General features: G+C 41.1%; 1 protein-coding gene across 1 annotated transcript in view; it reads right to left on the bottom strand.

Moving 5' to 3' along the window:
• Positions 1-732: 732 nt before the first annotated feature.
• The window catches only part of tmtc2b (transmembrane O-mannosyltransferase targeting cadherins 2b), a 114230-nt gene continuing 90745 nt past the window's right edge, over positions 733-24217 (bottom strand). The window contains exons 9-12 of the mRNA XM_074631828.1: positions 19879-19960; positions 17143-17257; positions 10519-10582; positions 733-4175 (exon numbers count right to left, since the gene is read on the bottom strand). Of these exons, the coding sequence (XP_074487929.1) occupies positions 3996-4175; positions 10519-10582; positions 17143-17257; positions 19879-19960 (441 nt within the window). The 3' untranslated portion in view covers positions 733-3995. The remainder of the gene's footprint in view (positions 4176-10518; positions 10583-17142; positions 17258-19878; positions 19961-24217) is intronic.

The raw sequence follows: 24217 nt of genomic DNA, 5'->3' as shown, positions 1-24217 counted from the left end.
CCATATCATTTCAAAGTCAGCCATCGATTTAACATCTTATGGGAAGAAACCCAAATGCCTCCTGAGGCTTATAGCAAGAAATCAAAGCACATTGCCTTTGTAGCGTGACTCCACAACCCAACGAAGCTTCACTATTTCATTATTTGTCAAGATAAGTGAGGCGCACCTGTGTTATGAAAAGAAGATTCAAACTGGACCAGACAGCGCAGGCAGACTCTGTGCATTCCAGTCCAATAAGGCAAGCTGAGGCACCGTGGTGAGCTGCGATCATGGGAGCAGACCTTCCATGTAGACATGTGAGAAACATCACAAGGCCGACTGCTTCGTTCTCAGGGAAGGGCCTTTTGCTTGTCAGCAGGGTCTGAATTTGTGGGGGCGGTTGTAATCGGAACACACCGGCCATATGTAGACGTTGTGCTACCCCATCCATATGGTTCTTTGTTGTTCAAAGATCAAAAAGGAGGAGATCCATGTGAGTTGATTTTATGACACAATTTAGCAAATTTGCAGAAGAGAACTTTAAACGCCCTGTAAAACCTGTTCCACAGCATGCAAGACCACCCCACGTCTGCTATCCCACATGAATATAAAGGAAATCTGACCTACAGTAGGACTGTAGACGTTGCTACAGAGTGTGAAGGGAATGTGTGTTTTTGAATGGTGGTGAATGTTTAAAATCCATAAATTAATCTGAAATGACATCTACTTCAAAAAAAATGTCTGCACAGGAACCAAAAGAAAAGCAGAACACCATAAATTTATTGTGGAAAAAAAGCAACATTGGGAAAAAAAAAAAAAAAAAAAAAGTCTATTCTGGCACATTGTTCATCTTTATATTACAAAAAGGAGAAAAAGGCTACAAATCTCGATAATTTATACAAATACGACAACTTTCAAAAATAAATCTTTAATTTAGTAAACGCTCTGTGAACAAGTTTCTGCAATAACCCACCGCTTGAGATCCCTGAGCAGAGACACAAAGTGAAAGACTTTTTTCTTTTTGTTTAAACATCTTCACTCAAGCAATAACAATTATCAGTGTTTGTTCATCAACACTATATACACAGGAGAACTTAGCGAGCTCTTTGACTATGGGGAGTGTGAGGTGTGGGGGCAGGAATGAATGAGAACTGTGATTATCTTACTGAACATATATCACTAGTGACCATCAGGCAAAAACAGACACCGTGTGTTTACACCATTGTGACCCCAACAAGTGACATAACATGTTTACCCTCTATATTAGGTGTTAAGGCTTTTCGCAAACCAAGTCCGTATTTTTCCTCCGAAATTTTCACACGTTTAAAAATGAATACGACCTCACGTGTAAATCATGTTTACACACCAACTCCGAAACGTTCGTCCATCATTAAAGTTTTCGGAACAGGTTCTTTTTTTTTTGTCAACGTTAACGCGATAATAACGCCACTAATTTCTTTAACGCATGAACGCAATTGATTTTTCGGAGGTTGTAGCGGGCTCAGTTTTAAAGCTAGAGGGAGGTACTGGTATCATCTGAAACTAGAAAACCTAAGGAATGACTTTGTCATACTAACTTGTTGTGAAGGAGGCTAAATAATGCTCCGAACTTGCGCTAAATTTTGGCGGGGAAAAACGGTCATGGCCATTTTCAAAGGGGTCCCTTGACCTCTGACCTCAAGATATGTGAATGAAAATGGGTTCTATGGATACCCACATGCCCACTTTATGACAATCACATGCAGTTTTGGGCAATTCATAGTCAAGTCAGCACACTGACACACTGACAGCTGTGTTGCCTGTTAGGGATGTGCATTCCAAGCAAAATTACTATTTGAAAATCACTGGTAATTAGACGATTATTATTTGAAAATCGCCGCATAATAACACTTGACAAATCTCCCATAAAGGTACATTTTGAACGGATAAAAAATTTGCGATTTATCGTGATTAACTATGGACAATCATTGACAGCCCTAGTTTTTTCACATCCACCAAAAGGCAAAAGAGGGTTGTTTGACCACTCAGAGCCACCGCCCATGCAAACGTCATCATCCGAAATGGCTTCTGATAAACTCATTGACTCTGATTGAAAAGAATACACAAATGTGGAATTTAAAGATAGATTGTGGCAGGTGATTGCAGAACAGCTTGGAGTCGGGGACGATGCAGGGTTTCTGTGTGTAACAATTTTTATCGAATGGCGATTTTTTTTAAAAACGCGCGAAAAATACGGACTTGGTGAGCAAAGACCTTTACTCTGTATTTACCAATAATGAGCAGCTCAACTGTATTTGGAGATTTTTCTCAGTAATGACCATAAACGTGTACATCACATCCGCTAACTTCCTTCATTTTTACATGTAAAAACACAGTGCCAGCTGGTTCTGTTGCTAAGGTAACACAAAGCAATAAGTTACAATGTATAAACTAAGGACACAGATAGGTCAGGAGGTTTGTGGCCAAGAACAAACAAATGATCACAAATACTGTACATATTCTTACCTCCCGCAAGGTGCCGTTTCACTCACTGTATGCTGACAACAACAAACGAACAAACAGATGTTAATTACACAGCATATATACAACATGAGACCTTAAGACTGAGCTTGGACAATATGGGAAATACTTCATGTAACAAACCAAACCTCCACTTTAAGTCTGGCTACTTTTTTGCTGCAAGATTTTCTGTATACTATACACAATGTATATATTAGGATTCATTTATACAAACACAATGAAATTAGTTTTATTCCAACAAAAACATAAAACGATTCCTTCAGACGTGCCGTGTCTGTGCATTGTTCTGTGATGAAAAGGTGTGCATCGGCATAGCTTTTGTATTTGGTTAGAAGAACTCCTTTCATCGGTTTCAGCTCCGCACACTTAGTTTGTGAAAGCTTCAGGCGTGTGAGGAGACGCTGTAGCCAAAACTACTGTACCTGCCTCTTTGTTATTTCTTCTATACCGTAGCCGACAAACGAGTTACCATGGTGACTTGGCTTCCTTGCCAGTGCAGAACAAGAGGCAGTGGTGATAGAATTGCCACCTGTATGCTACTGTACACTGCTAGAGGAGATTTACACCTTTTTAATATAAGGCATTAGAATGTGAAAGGAGTCCCATTTCCTTCGCTTTTGAGTTTTCTTGCCAAAACATACTGTATTTGGCAAAGTCAGGCCTTTTGTGGAGTTTAAGAGGCTGTTGTTGTGCCGTAATGGCTACCAAATTAGATTCCCCTTTTCAAGTTTTCACCAAATATCAGGACATCTGCTACAAATGGTTTGCGGTGAAGGTGCTAAAGTTTCATATCTTCATGATGAAGTGTGTGTAATCTCATGAGAAAAACAAAGTGACTCACTGAGGATGTGAATGTATTTTCTTTGTGATTTGAACTTAATTTGTTGATTTTGGATGGTATCCAATTCTTCATATAGCCTTTCTTTTTTTATCATCAAGATGGAACATCAGATCCAATCAAGAACTTTATTAAACGGTGATGGACAATGCCCTCAGTGAAGTGCTCTGAGATTCTTTTTTATCGTATCTCACACTGACAAATTTCACCTTCTTTGAACTAAAATTGCTTATTTTAAAAACAATAATTCATCACAAATGTTGAAAGGTGTACCTATACTGTATGGTCTCACTTCAAGTTCAAGTGCTCTAGTCATAAAAGAAAACAAAAACAAAGAAAAAACAAACAAACAAAGACGTGGTTCCTGTGAGAGAACACTAATTTTGAATAAAGTTCTAAAGAGTCCAAAGAGTGCCACGTTAACGCCTGCCAAACTGTGAGCAATGCTTCTGAAGAAAGCTGCTGGCCTGAGGTGTATGCAGAGCTCAGGAGTTATTAGAAGGGCTGTGTGGCACAGTCATGGTCTCTCTGAGCAAACATCCTCCCTGAGTCTCTTCCATCTTTCCTGGATGAGAAGAGCGAATGAGGAGCGTGTAGGCCGTTCCTTTCCCCCAGGTCTGGCGTACAGATGGCAGGTAGGCGGGCGGGCGGGGTGAGCTCAGGGGCTCATGGTCCTCAGGCCCTGTTTCTCCATTATGTTCCACAGCTTACGCAAGTTGGACTGAGTGATGGCGTCATCCGGTTTCAGTTGAAGTGCTCGGAGGTAATTGGCTTCAGCTTCTTGCAGCTTCCCGTTGAGGTGGAGGATCGCCCCCAGGTTCATCAAGGCGGCAGGATACTGCAACCAAAAAAAAAAAAAGAGTATTAGTCATTTTAGGACAAGATCAGTTTCAGAAGCATACCTCAGGGAAGCTTAAAGCTCCAAAGATGCACTGACTTTTCTGTTCAAGAATAGCAACACAGGACTCTGTTACTGAGACGTAGGTACAATGAGTATAAACACTGTGAGACACAGCGTGACAATAACAGTTATTTACTCACCACTAATGGTCTGTTTGGAGAATTTATTTAATGAAAAATTCAAATTTTACAACATCATAGGCCATGAGTGGATATAATGCTAATTAAGTCTATTCACACTTTGGGGGTATAGATAATTCAACAGACCAGCCAGAAATGTTTTATATCACTGAGCAAACATCCAATGAATTTTTTTCTGGGCACTGAACTCCAAACAGAGAAACACTGAACAGATGTTATTTCTGAAAGTTAGCACTTTAAAGAAGCTTTAGAAATATCAATCTTGTTACAAAACCAAGGAAAATGTCATAATGGATTACTACATGAAGTTATAGAACAAAACAGTTATCTTGTCCTTTTAAATAAAACAGTCACTGTAGAAGAACATTTGGTCGTCTTGTGAAGCTATACAGCAGACCCTAGCACGATGTTGGTTCCTGTTTGTCGGATCAACACAGACTGCGGTGCAATGTTTGGAGTTTGGTAACCATGCTGCTTTGCGTGTCCCTGTGTCTTGTCTGTGGCCACAGATGTCAGAGGGAGCAACCACCACTTTGAAGTGGGTCTATGGATATACTCTAAATTCCTGCTGGTGCCAAGGGGCAGTGCGACGGGCGGGTGAGTCATGAGGACATAAGTACAGGAAAAGTGTCCAGGGTGCAATCACGGTAAGACCGTGAAGTATCCAGGCCAAGGGAGGGGCCACATCTGATCTCCATTTTAGTTGGAAGTGTGGAAAAGATGTCTAATCCTGTAGCGAAGCTACTGTTTTACTGCTCGGGACTATTGTAATTTCTGTAATTGCCATTCCTAGGAAACTAGGAATGTCCAAATAAAACAGTCTTAGTAAAAATAGACAATAATGTGCTTTTATTGCAGTGTTTGTGAGTTTTTCTTATAATTGTCACCCCATACATCATCGTCACATGGAATGGCATGATTACGGCATCTTGACATTTACTGAGTGAAGTACCGCAAGCCTAAGCCTTAATTTCTTTCTCATGGCCTATTAACTAATCAAGAGTAATTCCCAAAGCAACACTCTTGCACGAGAGAATAGTGTTTTTCTATAAATGTTATGAGAACACTGTGGGATGTTACGAGAAATGCTTGGAATTGTGAACCATTCACAACAAAAGCAGTGCTGCAGGAAAACAGTTAAGACCTTACCAACAAGACTAGAGTCTATAGCTGTGCTACTGGCTCTGTGAGGTGGTTAACGTCACAATGACAATGTTAACATGCTGAGGTTTAGCAGGTTATGTTTACCATATTACTGTAGCGTGTTAGCATGCTAACATTTGATATTTAGCACAAAAAAAAGAGTACAGCTGAGGCTGATGGGAATGTCACTAGTTATGCAAGCATTTCGTCATAAATCAAAGACGGCACTGGAAAACAAGTGAAGGGATCACCAAAGTTATGACATTTCATCCTGAGGGGAACATGAATGTGTGTACCACATTTTATGGCAATCTATTCAATAGCTGTGAAGATATTTCACTCTAAACCACAAATATCAACCTCACGGTGGCGCTAGAGAACAAGTCAAGGGATCACCAAAGTGATTAGTATTTATCCTCTTGGAACCATGCATGTCTGTACCAAATATTGTGCCAATCCATCCTTTGGATGTCGAGATATTTCATAGAATATGTGACATTTTTGAGTTAGTGGAGCTACAGGAAACATCACAGGATCACCAAGGCTAATCAACTTCATCCTCTTGGGACCAAGAATATCCAACCAATAGTTGTTGACATGTTTCAGTCCGGATCAAAGCCGCTAGCATGGCAAAAATACAGGTAAAAATAAGATAAGATAAGATTCAGATCAAATTCTGTAAATGTTCTTTTTTTCTATGCAATTAAAAAATGATACATAAACTACTAACAGACTCTCTACTTACAAAATTATGTTTTTGAACCAAAATAAAATGTATTCCTGAGGACAAACAAATGGTCATTTGAACCTAAACACTTCCCGTACAGTACACATGTTATAGTGAGTTTAAAGTTTATTCTCTGCACATCCCTGGTGTAGTTATTCATGCATTTAACATATCTTTTCAGAGAGGTTACCGAGCACAGACAGTCTCAGATCGTATGACCATTCATCTTGCTTTGTCCACACTTTGGTAGGTTGTGTGAACTGCCCTCCTTTGCTAGACTGTTCCACTCGTCTCACAAAACTCCCAAAACATCTCCCTGTTTTTCCAGTGTCAAGCTTGGATGAGTGATGCTCCATGCATGAGTATTTCAATGGGAACAATATGTCCAGTAGTGCTGCTTTTCTCATAGAGAGAATTAAATTGATGAATAAATCAAAGAGACTTTGGTGTAACTCTGTTGTCGCTTAGAGAGGAGACTCTTTTCGCCTCCACACAAATAAAACATGCTACAGATGCCTTGGCAAAGTAAAGGCTGGCATGAGCATACATACATAAAACCAACACTACTCTACAGTTACTGACTCCAAATGTGCAGCATTAAAGTCACTAGATACCAATTTATTAACTTCACTGCATCTTGTACAATTACATTAATCCCCTGGCAAAACAAAATTTCCTCTCTGTGTTTCGATTATTGTTCACAGGAGCAGCCAGAGTACTTGACTTTAATGGTTGGGGTAATTCTGAGGCTGTTTGCGCAATAAATTACCTTCTGTTTGACCCGCCATTTGAAGGTCAAACCACAAAATAACGCCGGGGGATCAATTTGCAAGTTGGGGTATTTTTACAACTCGGAATAATGCCAGCCAAAATATATAACTGTTTATACACATGGATATAGTTGGAAGTGACAAGCAAATGGGCCACACACAAATACTGTGCCCACAACATGCAGGTGACAAGTAGGTGTATATTGGCATATCGGTGTTAATGCCATTTATTGGAGTTGGTGAGGATCCAGTGTTTAGTGAACTGCAATTATCCCTTAGACTCAGTCAGGGGCGTAGGTTTGGATTCAGAAGTGGGGGGACATTATGATTAATTTATTATTTATCATAATAATTGATTGACGATGATGGTTATAATGCTAGTATACAAAACAAATTCAACATAAAAAATCCCTATAAAAACCTACAATTGTTTTAATTAGTATTTTGGATACATGTTGATTAGTACGTTATGTACTATAAAAATGTTTGACAGAAAATTAAAACTACTATTTCCAATGTCAACAATGAATCTCTAAACTCAATAAATTATGTATTATTACTACAAAGAGCATTGTCTTTTAGCATTATCTTTCTAGAGTATTTTTAGGAGAATTATCTGTAAAGAAAAATGGCTACATTTTAAAAAAAAAAATTTTTACCCAAAATGCAATGGAGTTGGGGGACTTTTTTCAGCCCTGACTACTAGTGTCTGCAATCATCTACACAGGCTGCATGCGACCCAAACAATCACCGCAGAGAAGGTAGGAAAAGCTTGTATGTTGTCTGAGAAACCACGTCGGGAGCAAAAGAAGTCACTCGCTAGTGCTTGTAAATCTTTAACGCAGTGAGTGCACAGTAATAACTTAAGGCGTCTAAGAAGAGTATTTTAACAATCTGATCAACTCAAAGATTCTGCCATCTGGATTTTGGTAACGTTTGGTGGTCTTTTAGTGAATGAATCAAAGTAAAATCGTAAGAGTGAGGGAAACTAAAAAAAAGCATTTTGAAAAGTGAGGAGAACGTGTCCCCCCCCCCTCCCTCCAACCCCAGTAGAAATTACGCCCTTGGCCTCAGTCTGTTTCTAAGATGTCGGTCAGTTCACAAGGTAACATGACTCAGAACAAATGGTGGCACTAAATGAAAGAAAGACAAAGGTCAACTAATACCCAGCTTGCCATGGGCAGAAATAACTACTGGACATCTAATAACGTGTGGATTTGATTGCTGGCAAATGTACACAGGAATGGTTCAGAGACAATTCCAGCTTCTCGTATCATTCTCTGTAGCCCACGGCAACAGAGTAAATCTCTGTTCTGGCATTTTACAATGGGTTGAAAGTTTTCCCTTAGAGTTGACACAGGTTGTAGGAAAGTCTGTCCAGAAAAGAGTAGGTTTTAGATGGATGAAGGGTTGGTGAAGATGTGTCACCACGATTCTGAAATGGGCTTCTGACTCCTGGATAGAAAGTCAACTGACTCCTGGTTTTCTTCTAAGTGCAGCTCAAAAGATCTTTTCTTCTCCGCCCATGCAGGACTTATCAATTCCTGAGTTTAGTTTCCTTCCTCCCCTCTAGGCTCCCACCTTTCCTCACCCAAGCCTTTCTCCCCCTTACTTTTTATAGCTAAGACTTTGGTGATTTATAGCCTTCCTCCTGCATTCTTCCTCACCCTTGCAACACTTGCAACACTCTTCAAAACGTTCCCTTGTCAAAAGCTTTCCTTTTTCCCCTCATTTCCTGCTGCTCTGCAACCTCTCTGCCTGCCTACCCTTCCCAAAACTGGCATGTATAGCAGCAGAGGCACGGTCCAGATGTGGAGCATATTAACCTAGGCCGTAAAGCAACACACTATAAAGGCTGTGAGGGTAAAAAGTGAAGCTAGGTTGGGGAATGACCTGACCGTAACGACTTCAGATTTGGGTTAACAATATCTACACGGATGGGAAAAGGGCAGATATCATAGGGTATGCAGAGATCGACCAAAGCATACCAAGCATCCGATGGGATTTAGCTCGTCTAGATGGAGGGGGAATTGTCGGACTTAGGGACTAAATCCTTTGAATGGAGGGAATTGTCCTCTCTCACTCAGAGCAAGCAAACATATGTGTTTAATATAAAACACCAGAGCCTTTGGAGAGTGAGGAGTCAAGCCGCAGTAAAGCATGAAACGACAAATGAAGATGGACAGGGTACATGGCTCAAGTCAAGTCACATCGGGAAGAACAAAGGATAATGTTAAAGGAGACGGATGAAGATGCTAAACTATAATTGTGCCTCAGCTGTAAGCAATACAAAATGGCAAAAGGCGTCCAAGCAAAAGTGACCAAGTAGGGGCAAAAAAAAAGTGCCTCTGTGTTTGGATGTGGCCATCAAATGCGTGTTTGCACAATTACAGATGCCAAGAAACAGTCATGGGAAAATTCTGGCCAAGAAATAGAAGTGTAAGGAACACAAACATCCCCAACACATTTTCACAGAAGTACATACTGTATCCATCAGGGAGTGGCACGACAGCGGTCTTCTCCATGGCCAACCCTCAATCATCCCAATAACTCCTCTGCTCTCTCTCAAGGTGATTTCCAAGTTTTCAACTAAAATCCTTAAAGATTTCCAAACCTTTCCTTAACTCTAAAGGTTCTATAAACTTTGATAAACAGAGAAAAAAGTGAGCATTGATTAGATTTCAGTGCGTAGAGGAGTTTGTGCTACTTATAAAAGAATAATCGTGGAAACGTTCCCACAATTTACCTTAAACTCTATGGTTGTCTTACATTATTTATGTATGCTTTGATCTGCAATCTTGAAAAATCATTTCTCTTAACTGACATCTGGGTTTAATTAGATGTTAAAAAACACACAATTCTTTGGCAAAAGTTGAACACTACATTGACACTGAGAACAAAGGGGACAGCGGCTCAATTTCATGGTTTCTGTGGAAATCTTAACTTTTGTTATGCTCAACTTTTTGTTTTTGTCTTTTTGTTTGTCATTGTTTGTATGGATTATACTGAGGTTTGTGTGCGTGTGGAACCAAACTTTATTGTCTGTATAACATTGTCCAGATCTATTTTGATCATTAATCCTGAACTGATTTCTTCTAATCAAGACACAGGAACAAACAGGGCGACCACATGGCAAACATATTTTGCATCCCTCTGCGGCCCTCGCCTAAAACAACTCGACCCCTCCTGCTAAAGCTCTCAAAGGCTGAACCCCATTCATTTTCAAGATGCCAAAGCCCCCTGACTGAGTGTTGTTATCATTATTCTTTTCAATCTACTTACCCTGGCCTGTCCTTTGAAGCTGGTGATGGATGTTACATAAACAAACCTCTGAGCTTAGTAAAAACTTAGCCCTCATTTTTCTGAGACTCGCTGACAATGAAGGCCGTTGTGACAAGGCAAGACCAGGCAGTAATAATATTGGAAAGCCACCCAGATTGTGATTGCTCAGTGTCTATCAGGGTAAATAGTAATGGCGATGATTAGCTAGTTGTACTCACATTGGGTCTCAGGCTCGCAGCTTGTCCGTAATACTTCTCGGCTGCCTCGTTGAGGCTGGCTTGTCTGCAAAGGGAAAACAGAGAGAGGCAATCATTACTCATCTTTACTGCTCGTGGCTTCGGATGAGGCCTTGAACCCTGCGTGTTTACTGGCACTCAGGGGTCACTGAGAAAACAACAGGAGGGGATAGCATGGGGGGATAAGAAAAGCCGATCCAATCGCCTGTAGGGTTCTTGTCGATAGTATCTTTCACTTGATAACATCTGTGCTGAGCAGTGCACAGCTAGCACTTTCTGCTTTAATGAACCTTGAGGTCAGGACATTTGGCGTATTGGGTACTTGGGAAAACTCGTCAACAAACCAAGGCTGATGAGGGATATTCACTGTACATTTCTGTTTACAGCTGGTGGGGGAGATTGTGGTTTGACTTGCTGGATGGATACTGAGACACTGAAGGAATGCAAACAGTGTGGAAACACAAAGTAATTTAATTATATAATCATAACAACCAGGAAAGCAGAGTAGATGGCGCAGATGCACCAAAACATGCTGCATATGCCACACTGCGACAAAAAGGATTTTTGGGGCAGATGGCTTATCGGCATGAGTCCCTGGAACCAGAAATACTTTGTTCCTGAGGACATAAAACCTGCAGTCAAGACAGGATGTCCTATATTATGCTTTTTTTTTATCTTCTTTCATAACCCCCTGCTCTGCCTACTGTTATACACAAACCTGTGGCTCCTCTGTCACAAGGCCTTTCCTGTTATTAATACTCCGGTATCTTAGAAATCACCTTTATGGTCCACAGCTGCTGGGTTTTCACTGATGGTAACAATTGTCTCATTGCAAACAATTTAACTCTGACGAAGTCAAGGACAGAGTCAACGCCGGCCGGCTGTGGAGCCCCTTAAGTCGTAATGATCAAAGGAAGTGGGGCCGTTCAAACCACAGTTTCATTTAGGCTGTCGCGGTCTATTAAGGGATCATCATCCATATGTTTCCAGATAAAAGGCAAAGCTTTTATTTTAGGATTACCAGATCAGTGGCCTAAGTAAATATATAGTATTTATGTTCGGTTTGAAATACACTGTCTTATGGGTTCTACTATTTTTTACTTCTACTTACATTTTTAGACAATTCTTGTTTTTCAGTTACATATAGCATTGTAAAGCTTTAATAGCTTAAATGTAGCTTGGAGACAAATGTTTTCTTGGGTTTTGTTTAAAAAGTTCATTATCACGTTCACATAAATAGTGACTTTTAAGTCCACCAAGAGTTGTGAGTCAAATGGTGACTCTAGAAACTGATTACTACAAAGTAAAGGCAATTGATATTTTAACAACAGTAACGGGCCTCTGTATCTTGGTCGTGTCTAGAAGGTGACGCGCACATTTCGCAATCTGATCTAAAATCTGCAAAAACTTGCAAAAACTTGCAAAAACTGGGAGACTCGCTGCCCAACGACCTATCTTAACCTTAACTATTTGAGGTCAATGCCTAACATTAACTATTCAAGATCCATGCCTAACATTAACCATCTTGCGAGAGTTTCCCCAACTTGCGGGTTACTTTCTAGACATGACCTTGTGTCTTTAACCAAGAGTTTACAGTTATCGGAATAAGTGAGAAAAAACAAGACTTAAAGTCTACAGCCATTCTAGCAGCTCTGAGAGACCAAGCGCCCAGGAAGAGCGCCGTGCCATGAGGCAAATTTTATATAGTGGCCGGTGGAATTACAACTTCTGTGTCCATCACGTGATGCCATTGGCCCCAAAAAGACTTTTTCCATAGACTTACATTGGGAAAGAGAGGGCTGTAGCTCAGCGGATATTTCTGATAGCTGAATCCAGAGTACAAACTTTCATCTCTTAGATAGTTGTTTGCGACCAAACCGACACTGCCATCGTGAGAGTTGTGCTGACATGACTAAAACAATTTATTTGGTGTGATTTTGATCTTACAGAGGTTCTCCTACATGTTATGTTGCATACTTCAGAAAGGCAGAAGAACATGCCATGCTCTTTATTTTTTTTTTTTAGTACAACGGAATTTTTCCAGCTCCGCTCCAAAAAAGCATTTTACATTCCAAAGGCGATCCAGACACCGACTTGAGTTGCTGAATTTGTCCTGAGATTATAAATGTGGGTTTCACGTCCAACCACAACCATATGTTTGTTTGCCAGTATATTATTTAGAAAGCACAAACTTCTGAGAAAAAAAAGCACAAATCTAATTATATAATATCATTATCACATTATCAGAGGAGAACTGGAGAGCTGCCACACCATGACCAAAGGGGGCAGTGAGACCTCCAAGGGTTGTCTGACTGCGGCTTCTAAGAGGGCACACAATGGAGGCCAAGTATGTAAACCACTGCCTGGGTATAAACCAGAGGAAGAGTCAGAGTAAGGCTGCAAGAGCAAAGGAATAAGGAGAAGGATGGGAAAGTGGAGTAGGAATGAAAAAATCCCCGTAGGGAAAAAAATTCTTGACCATATTTCAAATCAGCAACTCAACCACTGATGCTTTTACCCTGACATCTTGTTGTCTGGAGATGGTCTATTAACCCCAGACATGCACAAATCAGCACCGACAGTACTGCTGCTCATAAGCGTGACACCGTTGGATAATAATGACTGAATGAACAAATTGCATTTTAAACAACAGCCAGATATTTGTTCTTAAACCGCAGCCGTCCCATCTGTCTTGAGCGCAGAAATAATTTTTTTTTTTAGAGTAAGATTCTTTCTGTTAGAACGCTACGCTGAACACAGACATCGTCCCTGGGGGTAGTACTGTATGTGTAGTACACCTAATGTAACTTGACACCAATGTATTCCTTTTTATTACAATTATAAGGTTATCAATTTAAACCAATTTATACACTTTTTGGAAACCGGGCAGCCAAATATGCACAAATTGGCATACCTAACATCATGACATGCTAGCAATATACAGTAATCTTTCAGATATGGTGTATTATATTATTATAAATTATAAGACATGTGGTTTGAATGTGAATCTATGGGGTGAACTATGAGTGCATAACCTGTTTGAGTGTATCTTTTAGAGATTCCATTTCCCCTGACTGACTGTGAATAACGCGTTGACGCAAATTTGTTTTAATTAATTTCTTTAACGCATTAATGAAACTTGCGTTTTTTAAGTTGTAGTGGGTTCAATTTTAAGCTAGAGTGAAAATACTGGCATATAAAACTGGAAAAAACGAAGGGATCTATTGGTACCAATCATGTCATACCAGCTTGTCGCAAAGGAGGTTAAATAACGCTACAAACTTACGCTAAATTTCGGCGAGGAAAAACTGGCATGGCCATTTTCAAAGGGACCCTTGACCTCTGACCTCAATACATGTGAATGAAAATGGGTTCTATGGGTACCCACGAGTCTCCACTTTACAGACATGCCCACTTTATGATAATCACATGCAATTTAGGGCAAGTCATAGTCAAGTCAGCACACTGACACACTGACAGCTGTTGTTGTCTGTTGGGCTGCAGTTTGCCATGTTATGATTTGAGCATATTTTTCTATGAATAAATTCTTATGCAAATACATACATATATTTGCATTAAAAGAGCATATTTGCCCACTCCCTTTAAGGTACATTTTGAACAAATACAAATTGTGATTCATTTGAGATTAATCGTGATTAACTATTTTAATCGATTAACCGCCCTAGAATATACAGATTTAATGTTACTGTATGGTGCCACAGTGTCATTTTTGGCTTTCACTGAGATTTGACACATTAAAGGGAAGTGCAAACACATCCCCATTGACCTCAACCATTAACCAACCTTTCCTGTCCAACATTGAAACTATAAACAAGAGTTAGTTTGAATTAAAATTGTTCAAAGGAGGCAGAAGGAAATTATTAGTTTGGAAACAAAATGGTCCAAAAAAAACCCCAAGGGCCCAGGAGGGCAATACAAGACATTTGCACGTCTGAGAGTGTCTGCCCTTCCTTTTAATCTCTTCCCTTCCCCCGTGTAGATTCACTTGTGTCCCCACCAACTGAGGGCTTTTCCACGTCTGTGTCCAATACAAACACATAAAGAACATGAGCTGTGGAGGAGTGGGACCCCATGCCAAGCAGGCGGAGAATAGTTCAGCCCGAGCACTGCTTGAAGCTCTCTTTAGCTGCCAGGGGTCTGGACCATGGAGGAGGCTCTCAACACTGAAAGCTGTTGGTGGTGAAGATCCTGTGTGATCAGACTGGTGGAGGGAGAGCCGTGCATAAAGCTGCTGGGTAAGAATCTTACATAGAGCCGTGTAGCAACGCTGTACTCGTCGGTACAGCAACACCAAACTCTGGTGATTCAAGACATGGTTAATGGTCTTAAAGGAATAATTAAACATTTTAGGAAAACTCTTGCCAAGAGTCACATGTGAAGATTGATGCTGTACCGCTAAATATGAAGCTACAGCCAAAAGGTGGTTAATTTAGCTTAGCAGTCTGAGGGAGGAACAGCTTTGTCCAAAAAGGTACACAATCCACCCACCAGCACCTTTAAAGCTCAATAATTAGCATGTTATATCTCATTTGTTTAATCCGTACCAAAATCAAAATAGATGTGTGAAAATGACAGGTTTGGTTTTACAGGCAGGGGCTGCCGTCATACGATGTCAATGACAAGAAAAAGAAAATCCAACTTTGGAGTGTTCATGCATTATTCAAATGATTCCATCATTTATGGAGCCTGAATTAGTTGTGCAAATTAGCTATTACAAATTGAAGCAGTTTAACAAGCAAAACCTGATCAAAGCAGTGTATAATTAAACTCCTGTTAAATTAGCCTAGTTGATTGTATCAGTGTAATATTGGATTTTATTTAGATGTTAGTGTTATGGTGACTTTGCAGCCATTGCACCACAGGTTTGCTGACACCTCTGTAGTTCTTTTCACCACGTGGGAAATATTGTCGCGGTCAGATGCTCCTCATTTCTCTAATTTGGGATTACAATTAGGATATTGAACAGTTTTTCTGACTCGGTTGCTGGTAATTTTTGTTGGATCGATGTGAAGGCGGCATACAGTATGTGCCGGGCTGTTTCTTGTCTGGATGCAGTAACCTCCTGGAGTATCCAACTCAACGTGTCATTTTTACATTTAGGTTTTTGTGTGGCTTTAACTAGCACAGTATAACGGGTTAATTGATGAGCATTGGAGGTGCTGGTGGGCGAAGGTCTGAATTAGGAGTGGGAATCAACAGAGGCTCCACGATACAATATTATCATGATACTTTTAAGTCACAATACAATATTATTGCAAATTTTAAACATTTTGGGATATGCTGTATGAGTACTGCGATAATATATATTGTGATTTATTACCTTTTTCCAATTGCAAATGATGCACTTTGACAACATCTGCTTTATCTAATAAGATACCGTTTTCACTCTGTTCATCTCAGAGTTTTCATTCACATATGTTGAGGTCAGAGGTCAAGGGACCCCTTTGAAAATGGCCATGCCAGTTTTTCCTCACCAAAATTCAGCGTAAGTTTGGAGCGTTATTTTGCGTTCTTCCCGACAAGCTAATATGACATGGTTGGTACCAATCTGTTCCTTAGGTTTTTTCTAGTTTTACACACCAGTATCTTCACTCACAACGTTTGAAACTGAAACCTCTATAACCTCTGAAAGACAGAATACCTGCAGGGCCCGCCAGTGGGCCATCGGATTGTTAAGAGGTTATTAGTTTATAAAATAAAAGGTTGATACATGACGTCCGTGTATCAATACAATATTGCCACACAAAATATCACGATACTATGCTGTATCGATTTTTTCCCCCCACCTCTAGATTGGATATAGCCGTTTCCCTTTGCTTCCAGCTAGCTAAGCTAACCAGCTGTTGCTTGTGGCTTCATGAGAGTGGTATCAAACTTCTCAAGAAAGAAAATATGTATGTTTTCCAAAATGTCAAACTATTCCTTTAAATATAACTATTTGTGGTCAACATGCAGCTGTAATTAAAAAAAAAAGCCTTAAGTGACCCATGATGTGTTTAAAGAAGGAAATCTCCACACTGGGTCATAATTCTGACGGTTTATTCAGTCAGTGGGGCAGCATACCATAAGTTGGCACAAGGCTGTATTTACACATTTCAACTCGTGGCTTGTGTTCAGAAACACAACAGCTTGTGGGCTGCTAAAGCTTTGGCTCATCAGCTGAACCTTGCACTGATTTGGAAACAGACTTTCAAGTACGAGCCAGGACCGGCAGAGAAAGAGTGAGACAGAGTGAGAGAAGGGGTACAGAGAGAGAGAGAGAGAGCATATGAAGAAACATTGCTGCACAGCACGCTAAGACAAACCAGCAGCTCTCGGGCTGGCAGTGCAGCGAGAAAAGAGGATTACAAAGTACAGCCAAGTAAATCACACTGGCTGAGGAGTAGTGTAAGCCCCCGGATAAACCGTGCAGACAGTAGACCTCCCTCTCTCATACACAGCCTCCTTTCTACTCAGCCATGGAAAACTGTGGCCCATCCATCTCATCTACAAAGAATGAAATTCACAGTACATGCAGAGTCTCTGTGCATGTTCTGGGCGCGATGGAAATCATCAAAAACAGAATCATTCCGATCAAACACTCACCTGAGCATGTGGGCTGCGCTGAAGACCACATCAAACTCCCCGCTGTCGAGGCGTGCGGCTTTCTCTGCCATCTCCGCAGCTTCCAGCAGCCGCGACTCTTCCAACAAAAACTGACCTGGCAGGGCGGGAGAGAGCAGCACCGCTGTTAAAACGCTGAGGGATCCCCACAGAGGCACAGAGGGATACACAGTCTGCAAGTGTTGCCTTTGGCCCCGGTCGAGGGACAGCCTGGTCTGCCCCCTGAAATAATACACTGAAACACTAGATACGAGCGAAACATACCATCACTCTTTGGCCATCTCTCAGACCCTTTTGTTCAGACTAGCCGACCTTGATAGATCTGTTTCTTTAAGATGAAAATGTTTCTCTCGTGGAAGGTTTGCGTCTTATTACGGTGTGCGGCTGCGTTTGGGGTCGACTTCTGTGGATAGAATGAGATGGGATCGTAGGAGCCTGACAAGGCCGTGAACCGAGGGTGGACCCCTTGGTAAGGGCCGGGTTTAGAGAGGAATTAATACCCTGTTGACTTTGGTTAGCCCCACTACTGTACCAGGATGCTAAACCAATATGTGAACCTACGCATATTTTCCTTAATAACTGGGGATGAAACTGAAGCTGCGGGTATACAGGCCTGAGGTGAGAGACGGATGTAAAGTGAGACATCAGACCATGACTGAGTGTAAAACAGCTCCAGGTTACAAACACCTCCGCAGTTATGGAGGGTTTATGATATATCAAAGCACATCTATGAGTAATAAAAGGAAAGACAGCCCCCCCGCATCAATACATGTTTAAATATTTCACAAAGCTGTGTATACAGACTTACTGGTACTGTAATTCTTGTTCGTCATGTTACAGCCTGACATTTAAAGGGAATGTTGGAAGATCCAGTTCTGAACACAGAACCAGTTCCAGGACAGTGGGAAACCCGAGCTCTGGGGTTTTTCCGGTGATTTACATCCAGTAACCATCAAAAACAAACAACTCTGTTAAACTCAAATTATGGGTTTGCTTTTGTGCTAAACTTTTACTGTATGAATCTGTAAAGTACTAGCACCACAGACCCGATCAGAATAAGGCACTGTAAAGTGGATGGAAATCAAGAGTTTGCATAATGTGAACGCTCCACCTTTAATAATTTATCAATTGCATGTCTATCCTGTTCTTTGCCGCTGACACTTTCCTTGTGTTGATCGATACAGTTCATCTTATTTTTTAAACAGTTCTTAACCTTTAACGGTGACAACTTAGACATGATACAGTACATCGAAAAATTACAAAAGTCCACCATTAACCTGGTGTATTGATCGCTTCAAATGTCACATGCAATGACAGGAAGCCGACACATCAGTTCAATCATAAAATGAATTTCGACAAGGTAGTGTTCTCAAATCGCACATGGCCGTTGGTGAAATCAACAAAGCTCGGTAGAGCCGCTGCCACGGACATCACGCCGTATCGGCAGTAATTCAATTCAGGCAGATAAATTAACCCAATAATGGCTTCTATCCGACTACATTATAGTGGTACTTAGTGAAAAGAAAACACATATATAACTTAAATTTGTATAGTTCGGTGTTCGCTGTTTCAATCGCAACCGCTGCAGCTTCCTCGCATGCCATTTTCACAAGTTTGAAAAAGGTTGGTGGCCCCTCCCCTTCTGCTACGTAGCAAAGACGGCGACCGCTGAGCGTGAGAAATGTCCTGCGTTCCATGTTCAACGTTTTGACTGTTTTGAGTACAACATCCATCATTTTGCCATACTTCTCAGTGTGAACGCACTTACGTATGTGCTCAAATAGCGACTGTAAGTACAGAAGAACGCAAATTGAGACACAGCAAAGGTTTTAAAGGCTTTTAAAGGAAGTATGAATGTAACTTGTCAGCTTGTTCAAACTCAATCTTACTATGACAGTAATTAAATCAAATTGCTTCAGCATGGATAATGAAGTTATACATTACTCCAGTTTTACTCCATCACATTAACCCTAATAAACCGGATTTATGTATCAAATGCGGTATACATGAGGGTTGTTTTATTGCCATTGGGCATGCCCAACCATACTGGAATATTTGAAGGAGATAATAATGATTTTATCCATTGCCACAAAGTCAAGCTTCCACTATGCCCTAAACTTTTTTTAATTTTTTTATTTTGAGCGGTTTTGTTATTTGTAAGAGTCGATTTTTCTTTTTTTTCCTCTTCCACCAAGATGTGATCTTAGTACCTTCTTAGCAGAATATGCTACTTACATTATATTCAAAGTGCCTTTATGTGTTATGTTAAGATTTGCCTTTTTTGTGCAATGTGAAGTGTATGTTTTTTATGTTATGTGAAAAATTTCAATAAACATATTTGTCAAAAAGAAAAGAGGTAACGCTGCAACTTGTTCAAGTCACGTAGAAATAATTCAAGACAAGAGATATGCTGAAATTGTCACGTTCCATATTTCCATCAAATCAAAAAGAGAACAATCTGAGGAAATCATCCTCTCTTGTTGGGATCCCCCACTAACCACGCACAGACTGACACCGTGGCTGATTAGGGGAAGAGATGGCGAAGAGGTCAGCCAACACTGTTGTCCTAACAACCTGCCACAGTGTGGAAGTTCCTGCCTTTGTGCACATAAGTGCACCATGTATATGTTTAAATAGAGAAATAAAACATTTGAGGATGTAAGAATAAAGGCAGGATATGTCACATTAAAAGTAAAGAAAAAAAAAGAAGATGCTTACCATAATGCATGTAGCAGTTGCCTTTTGCAGGATCGAGTTGGATGGCCTTCAGGAAGTACCTCTCCGCTTCTGTTTTCTGCCCCTGAGAGATGGATTAAACACAGTGTCATTATTGTTTCAACTGCTCCTCGAAACTACTCATTATAGAAATACCGCACTCGACTCAACGGCCAAAATACCTTTGTGTGTACCTAAAGTCCCTCTCCAAACCGCAGACCTACTTTAACAATAAATCTTAATAAATAGACATGAAACACACGGACCGCGAGTGTTATTCTTTCAGGCTCGTGTGTCGTCTCGTCAAAGTGCACACTGTCATGCTTGGCACGGCGGACCCCGGGGCAGAGCAAAGGCTCATTCATTACACACTTTTATCTGTGCAAATAACACTTCCAGAGCATAACCACAGATTGCCGGTGTGTGTGGCCCGACTGCTGTGAAACAAGACAGAGAGCGGTGGATGGAAATGGAGCGAGAGGGTGGGAAGGAGAGGAGAGGAAAGAGACAGAAACGGTGAGGGCAATCAAGCGTCTATAGGGATCTTTAGGTTCATACACACACACACACACACACACACACACACAGAGGTTTTTTATCTGTGTGTACAGTGTTGCTCCAGCCTTTAGACATGAAAGAAACCATACTGAGAGGGTGAGCGAAGCATGATGAGGAGAAACATCACTGATGCCCTGTGGACCTCGAGAGCTCCCTCAGGTCCTTTAGACTGTGACACGTAACCAATCACAGCTCAAACAGAACAGAGCAGCTGGCCAATAGTCGTGCCAGCTGGGACTTTGACACATCCTTGCTCTCAGTTGGGCACCAGATGCCGTCTGATCAACAATTAACAAAGCCCACTCATCTATAAAAGCTGATGTTTTAGCATTAACTATGCATCCATTAGTGTGTGTGTTTCACTAAAAGATGATGCCTCTGCATGAATAAAACATACAGTGTATTGTTGAATTGGAGTTGTGACAAGTCTAATAAAGGCTTAGGATAAAAAAAAAAAAAATTGTCAGCAAAGATGAAGGAGGATTAAATAAAGACAGAATAAGCCAGGGAAAATAATGTATATGAACTCAGTGTGAGATACAGCAAATTGCTTCAGTTTAGTCAAATAGAAGAACAGGCTCAAATCCAACCAGAGCAGCGCAGCATTAATGACATATACTTAGTCAAGCATATACATTTTCAGTGAGCTGTAGATTCAATAAATACATAATTTTCTAATGTAAATATCTGAGTGGGGTTTCCCTTGATGCTGCGGAAAATCAAGCCCGTGCTAAGTATATGTTTAATAGAGTCGACGGTGTCCAAGTAGCGCTCACAGTTCCAGTCTGAAAAGCATCCTCTCTGTGTATTTTTATACTCGTATTCGCAGATGTAGGAATGTGTATGTTTGAGGGCCAGCTGGTTTTTATAATAACAGGAGCCTACGTACCTAAGAATTAAGCTTTCACACCTTGAAATGAGTTGCAGTTGTGAGTGGATGGAGGATTTATGTTATGAGACGTCTAAGTATATTAATGGATACCATGCCCAGAGTTAGATATATAGCAGCTAGGAGTTAGGACCTCAAAAAAGCAACAAGTTGCTCATTTCTCATTACTCTTCTTAAAAGAAATGTTATTACATATTAATCCCTAGAGAAGCAATTTGTTACAGTACTTGTTATATCACTTCACTGTATTCTCTTTCATCTTCAAATTTCTGGATTATAATGCATTTGGCTCACCTGTCTCTATGAATAGTAATGACACCCAACCGGCACTGATGCGCAATTTTCTTGTTATCGTTTTTCTCTGGAAAGTCAATCATGGCAGTGCTTCCAACCCAGTGTAAGCTAATTACTCCACCACTTATCATCGAAGGTATGGCCAACACTGCTTAGCAGAGGGAAAGAAATGATTTTGTTTCTCTATATTCAACATTTTCTTTGTTCAGGAAAGGTTTGTGCTACCCAACCTTGGCTGCGTAAAGTTTTCAGCTCGGTTTGGTTATTGTCAAATGTAATTTATCGGAAATTTCTCTCTCTCTCTCTGACGGTACCAATCTTCTGCATCCAAACACATACAGTATGTGTCATTTGTTGCAACAAGATATGCATTGCCCAGTTGGAAAAGGAAAGAGAGTAAAGCCAATGTGTTGCACACGCCTGGCAAATTAACAGTCAGCAATGAAAAGATGAATTGAGGCAAAAATATATTTAGGTTCATGATCGTGGGTCGGGTCTTAAAGAGGACCTACTATGCTCATTTTCAGGTGCACACTTGCATTTTGGGTTTCTACTAGAACATGTTTGCATGCTGTAATGTTTAAAAAAAAAGCTTTATTTTTCTGATACTGGCTGTGCTGCAGCACCTCTTTTCACCCTTTTTGAGATGCTCTGTTTGAGCTGTAAAATGCGGGTAAAGGTCGGGTTCAGGTCTCCAGTTTTAGGCCTGTGCAGAACTCTAGCGTGAGCATACAAGGCTTATATTAGTCTACAGCTCTGTGATGCTGTACTTAAGCACACTTTGCTATATTGCCTGTCAGCTCATGAAAATGTGGACTCATGAGATAGACTTGTTCTAGGGTGAGGGATCATGAAGGGAAACTGGATTTTTCTCAGTCACTATCAGAATAGAAATGCATGTTTAGTTATTTGTTTGGACAGTATTGTGGAACCTATATACTGGCAAAAAATAATAACTACTGGATATGACATGAGTGCTAATGGAGGGCACTCAGTCAAATTGACAAAGACGAGAATCAAAGGAACCCACAGCCAGCTTGCTTGCTGTCACTCCCTTTCCACATTTCCTGACATGACAACTCTCCCTCTTTGTTGAATTGAAAGCACCTTGAGGCCACTAGCTTGGGGAGGAGTTGGTGGAAAACACAAGCATAATACAGAAAGTCAATAACAAAATGCCAACCACCCTTCAAAAACCACACTTTCCATTAAATATATCCACTTCTCATTCTAGTCAGCTCATTGTGTAGATCCAATATCCTGCCTTTTGTCACACACATGCTGAGCTTATTGATGCATGCCTCACACCTCAAATTTCCTGATAACATCACATAAACTGCAGATGTAGCTCTGGCTCTGAGGACGCCGACCGAGGTGATTATGAATGAAGCCTGCATCGTATTAGCTGAGGAAATGACAAGTAGATGACTGAATCCAATACTGCAAGCATCGGGGCGGCCGTGTCCATCTCTGACCTGTGGTGTGTACAGAGAGCACCGAATCACATCCTGATCTCCGGAGTGTCAGCGGAGGTGTGGAAGGGTCAGCGCAGCGGGGTGGGATGATACTGATCTGGGTTATTAACTCTCCCTTCCTCCCCTATTTTGTCCTCCTCTCATCCACAAATCACAGCAACTCTCTGCGCCTCAGCGACCAGCTCAGCTCCACCGTGCTCCTCTCACCCTTCTCTGACCCTGCTGCCAAGCCTTATCTCGCAGTCTTTCCACCTCCCCCGCAAGGATCTGAATTTCAAAACCCCTGGCAGTGTCTAAAGCGTCTTCATCACTCACAATGGTGCCACAGGGAGTGAGGAGGTACGGGATGAAAGAAGCGGGTGCTGCTGGGAAGTCAACTTCCTGCACTGGTTTTGATCACACTTAAATGCTGTTGTCATCAGGCACAGGGGCCACAGCAGGAAGAGAATACATTAAAGAGGACCTATTATGCTTTTATGCTTTTCCCCTATCCATTAGTGTGTTATATATTTTGTGTGCATGTAAACGGCCTGCAAAGTTACAAAGCCCAAAGTAAACGCCTAAAGGAGTTATGGTACTTGTCCGCAGTCTCCGCCCTTTCCACGCTTCCCATTCATTGTCTATGTAAGCAGCCGTGCAATGCATTCTGGTAGGGTGGCAGCGCGATTTCGAGACCCGGGGTGTCATGTTGGCCGCTCCTCAATAAAAAACACCCGTGTACATGTACCATTACTCTCCCCCACAGAAACACTGCTCCTGAACTGCCTGAAATGCCTTGCTTGAAGTCCTGCCTTTTCTTCCATAACGTGGTGATGTCACCAGTAGGCTTGTCGCGGTAGTCGGTGTTACCGGTGTTACACGGTGGTCAGGCGCACACCGATTACAATACGTGCCCACCGCCCCCACCGTCGTTTTGCTTTTTTTTTTACAGAAATAAAACCCATTTAGTTCATTTTGGCGCATCAGCGGCATTTATCAATAGATAGTCGGACGACGGACGCTACAAACTGAAAGTGAATGCATCTGCTGCATACGCAGTCTCAGCTCAGAGTAGCAAGTGTCATATTTCACACGTGGGACGAAAGAGAGTTGACAAACCAAGAGATGGCGGAGAATTTGGTGTTAA

The sequence above is a fragment of the Sebastes fasciatus genome, chromosome 4, assembly GCF_043250625.1.
Source record: "Sebastes fasciatus isolate fSebFas1 chromosome 4, fSebFas1.pri, whole genome shotgun sequence".
NCBI classification, from domain to species: Eukaryota; Metazoa; Chordata; class Actinopteri; order Perciformes; family Sebastidae; genus Sebastes; species Sebastes fasciatus.
Note: the sequence above shows the minus strand (reverse complement) of the source record. Positions and strands in the feature narration are given on the sequence as shown.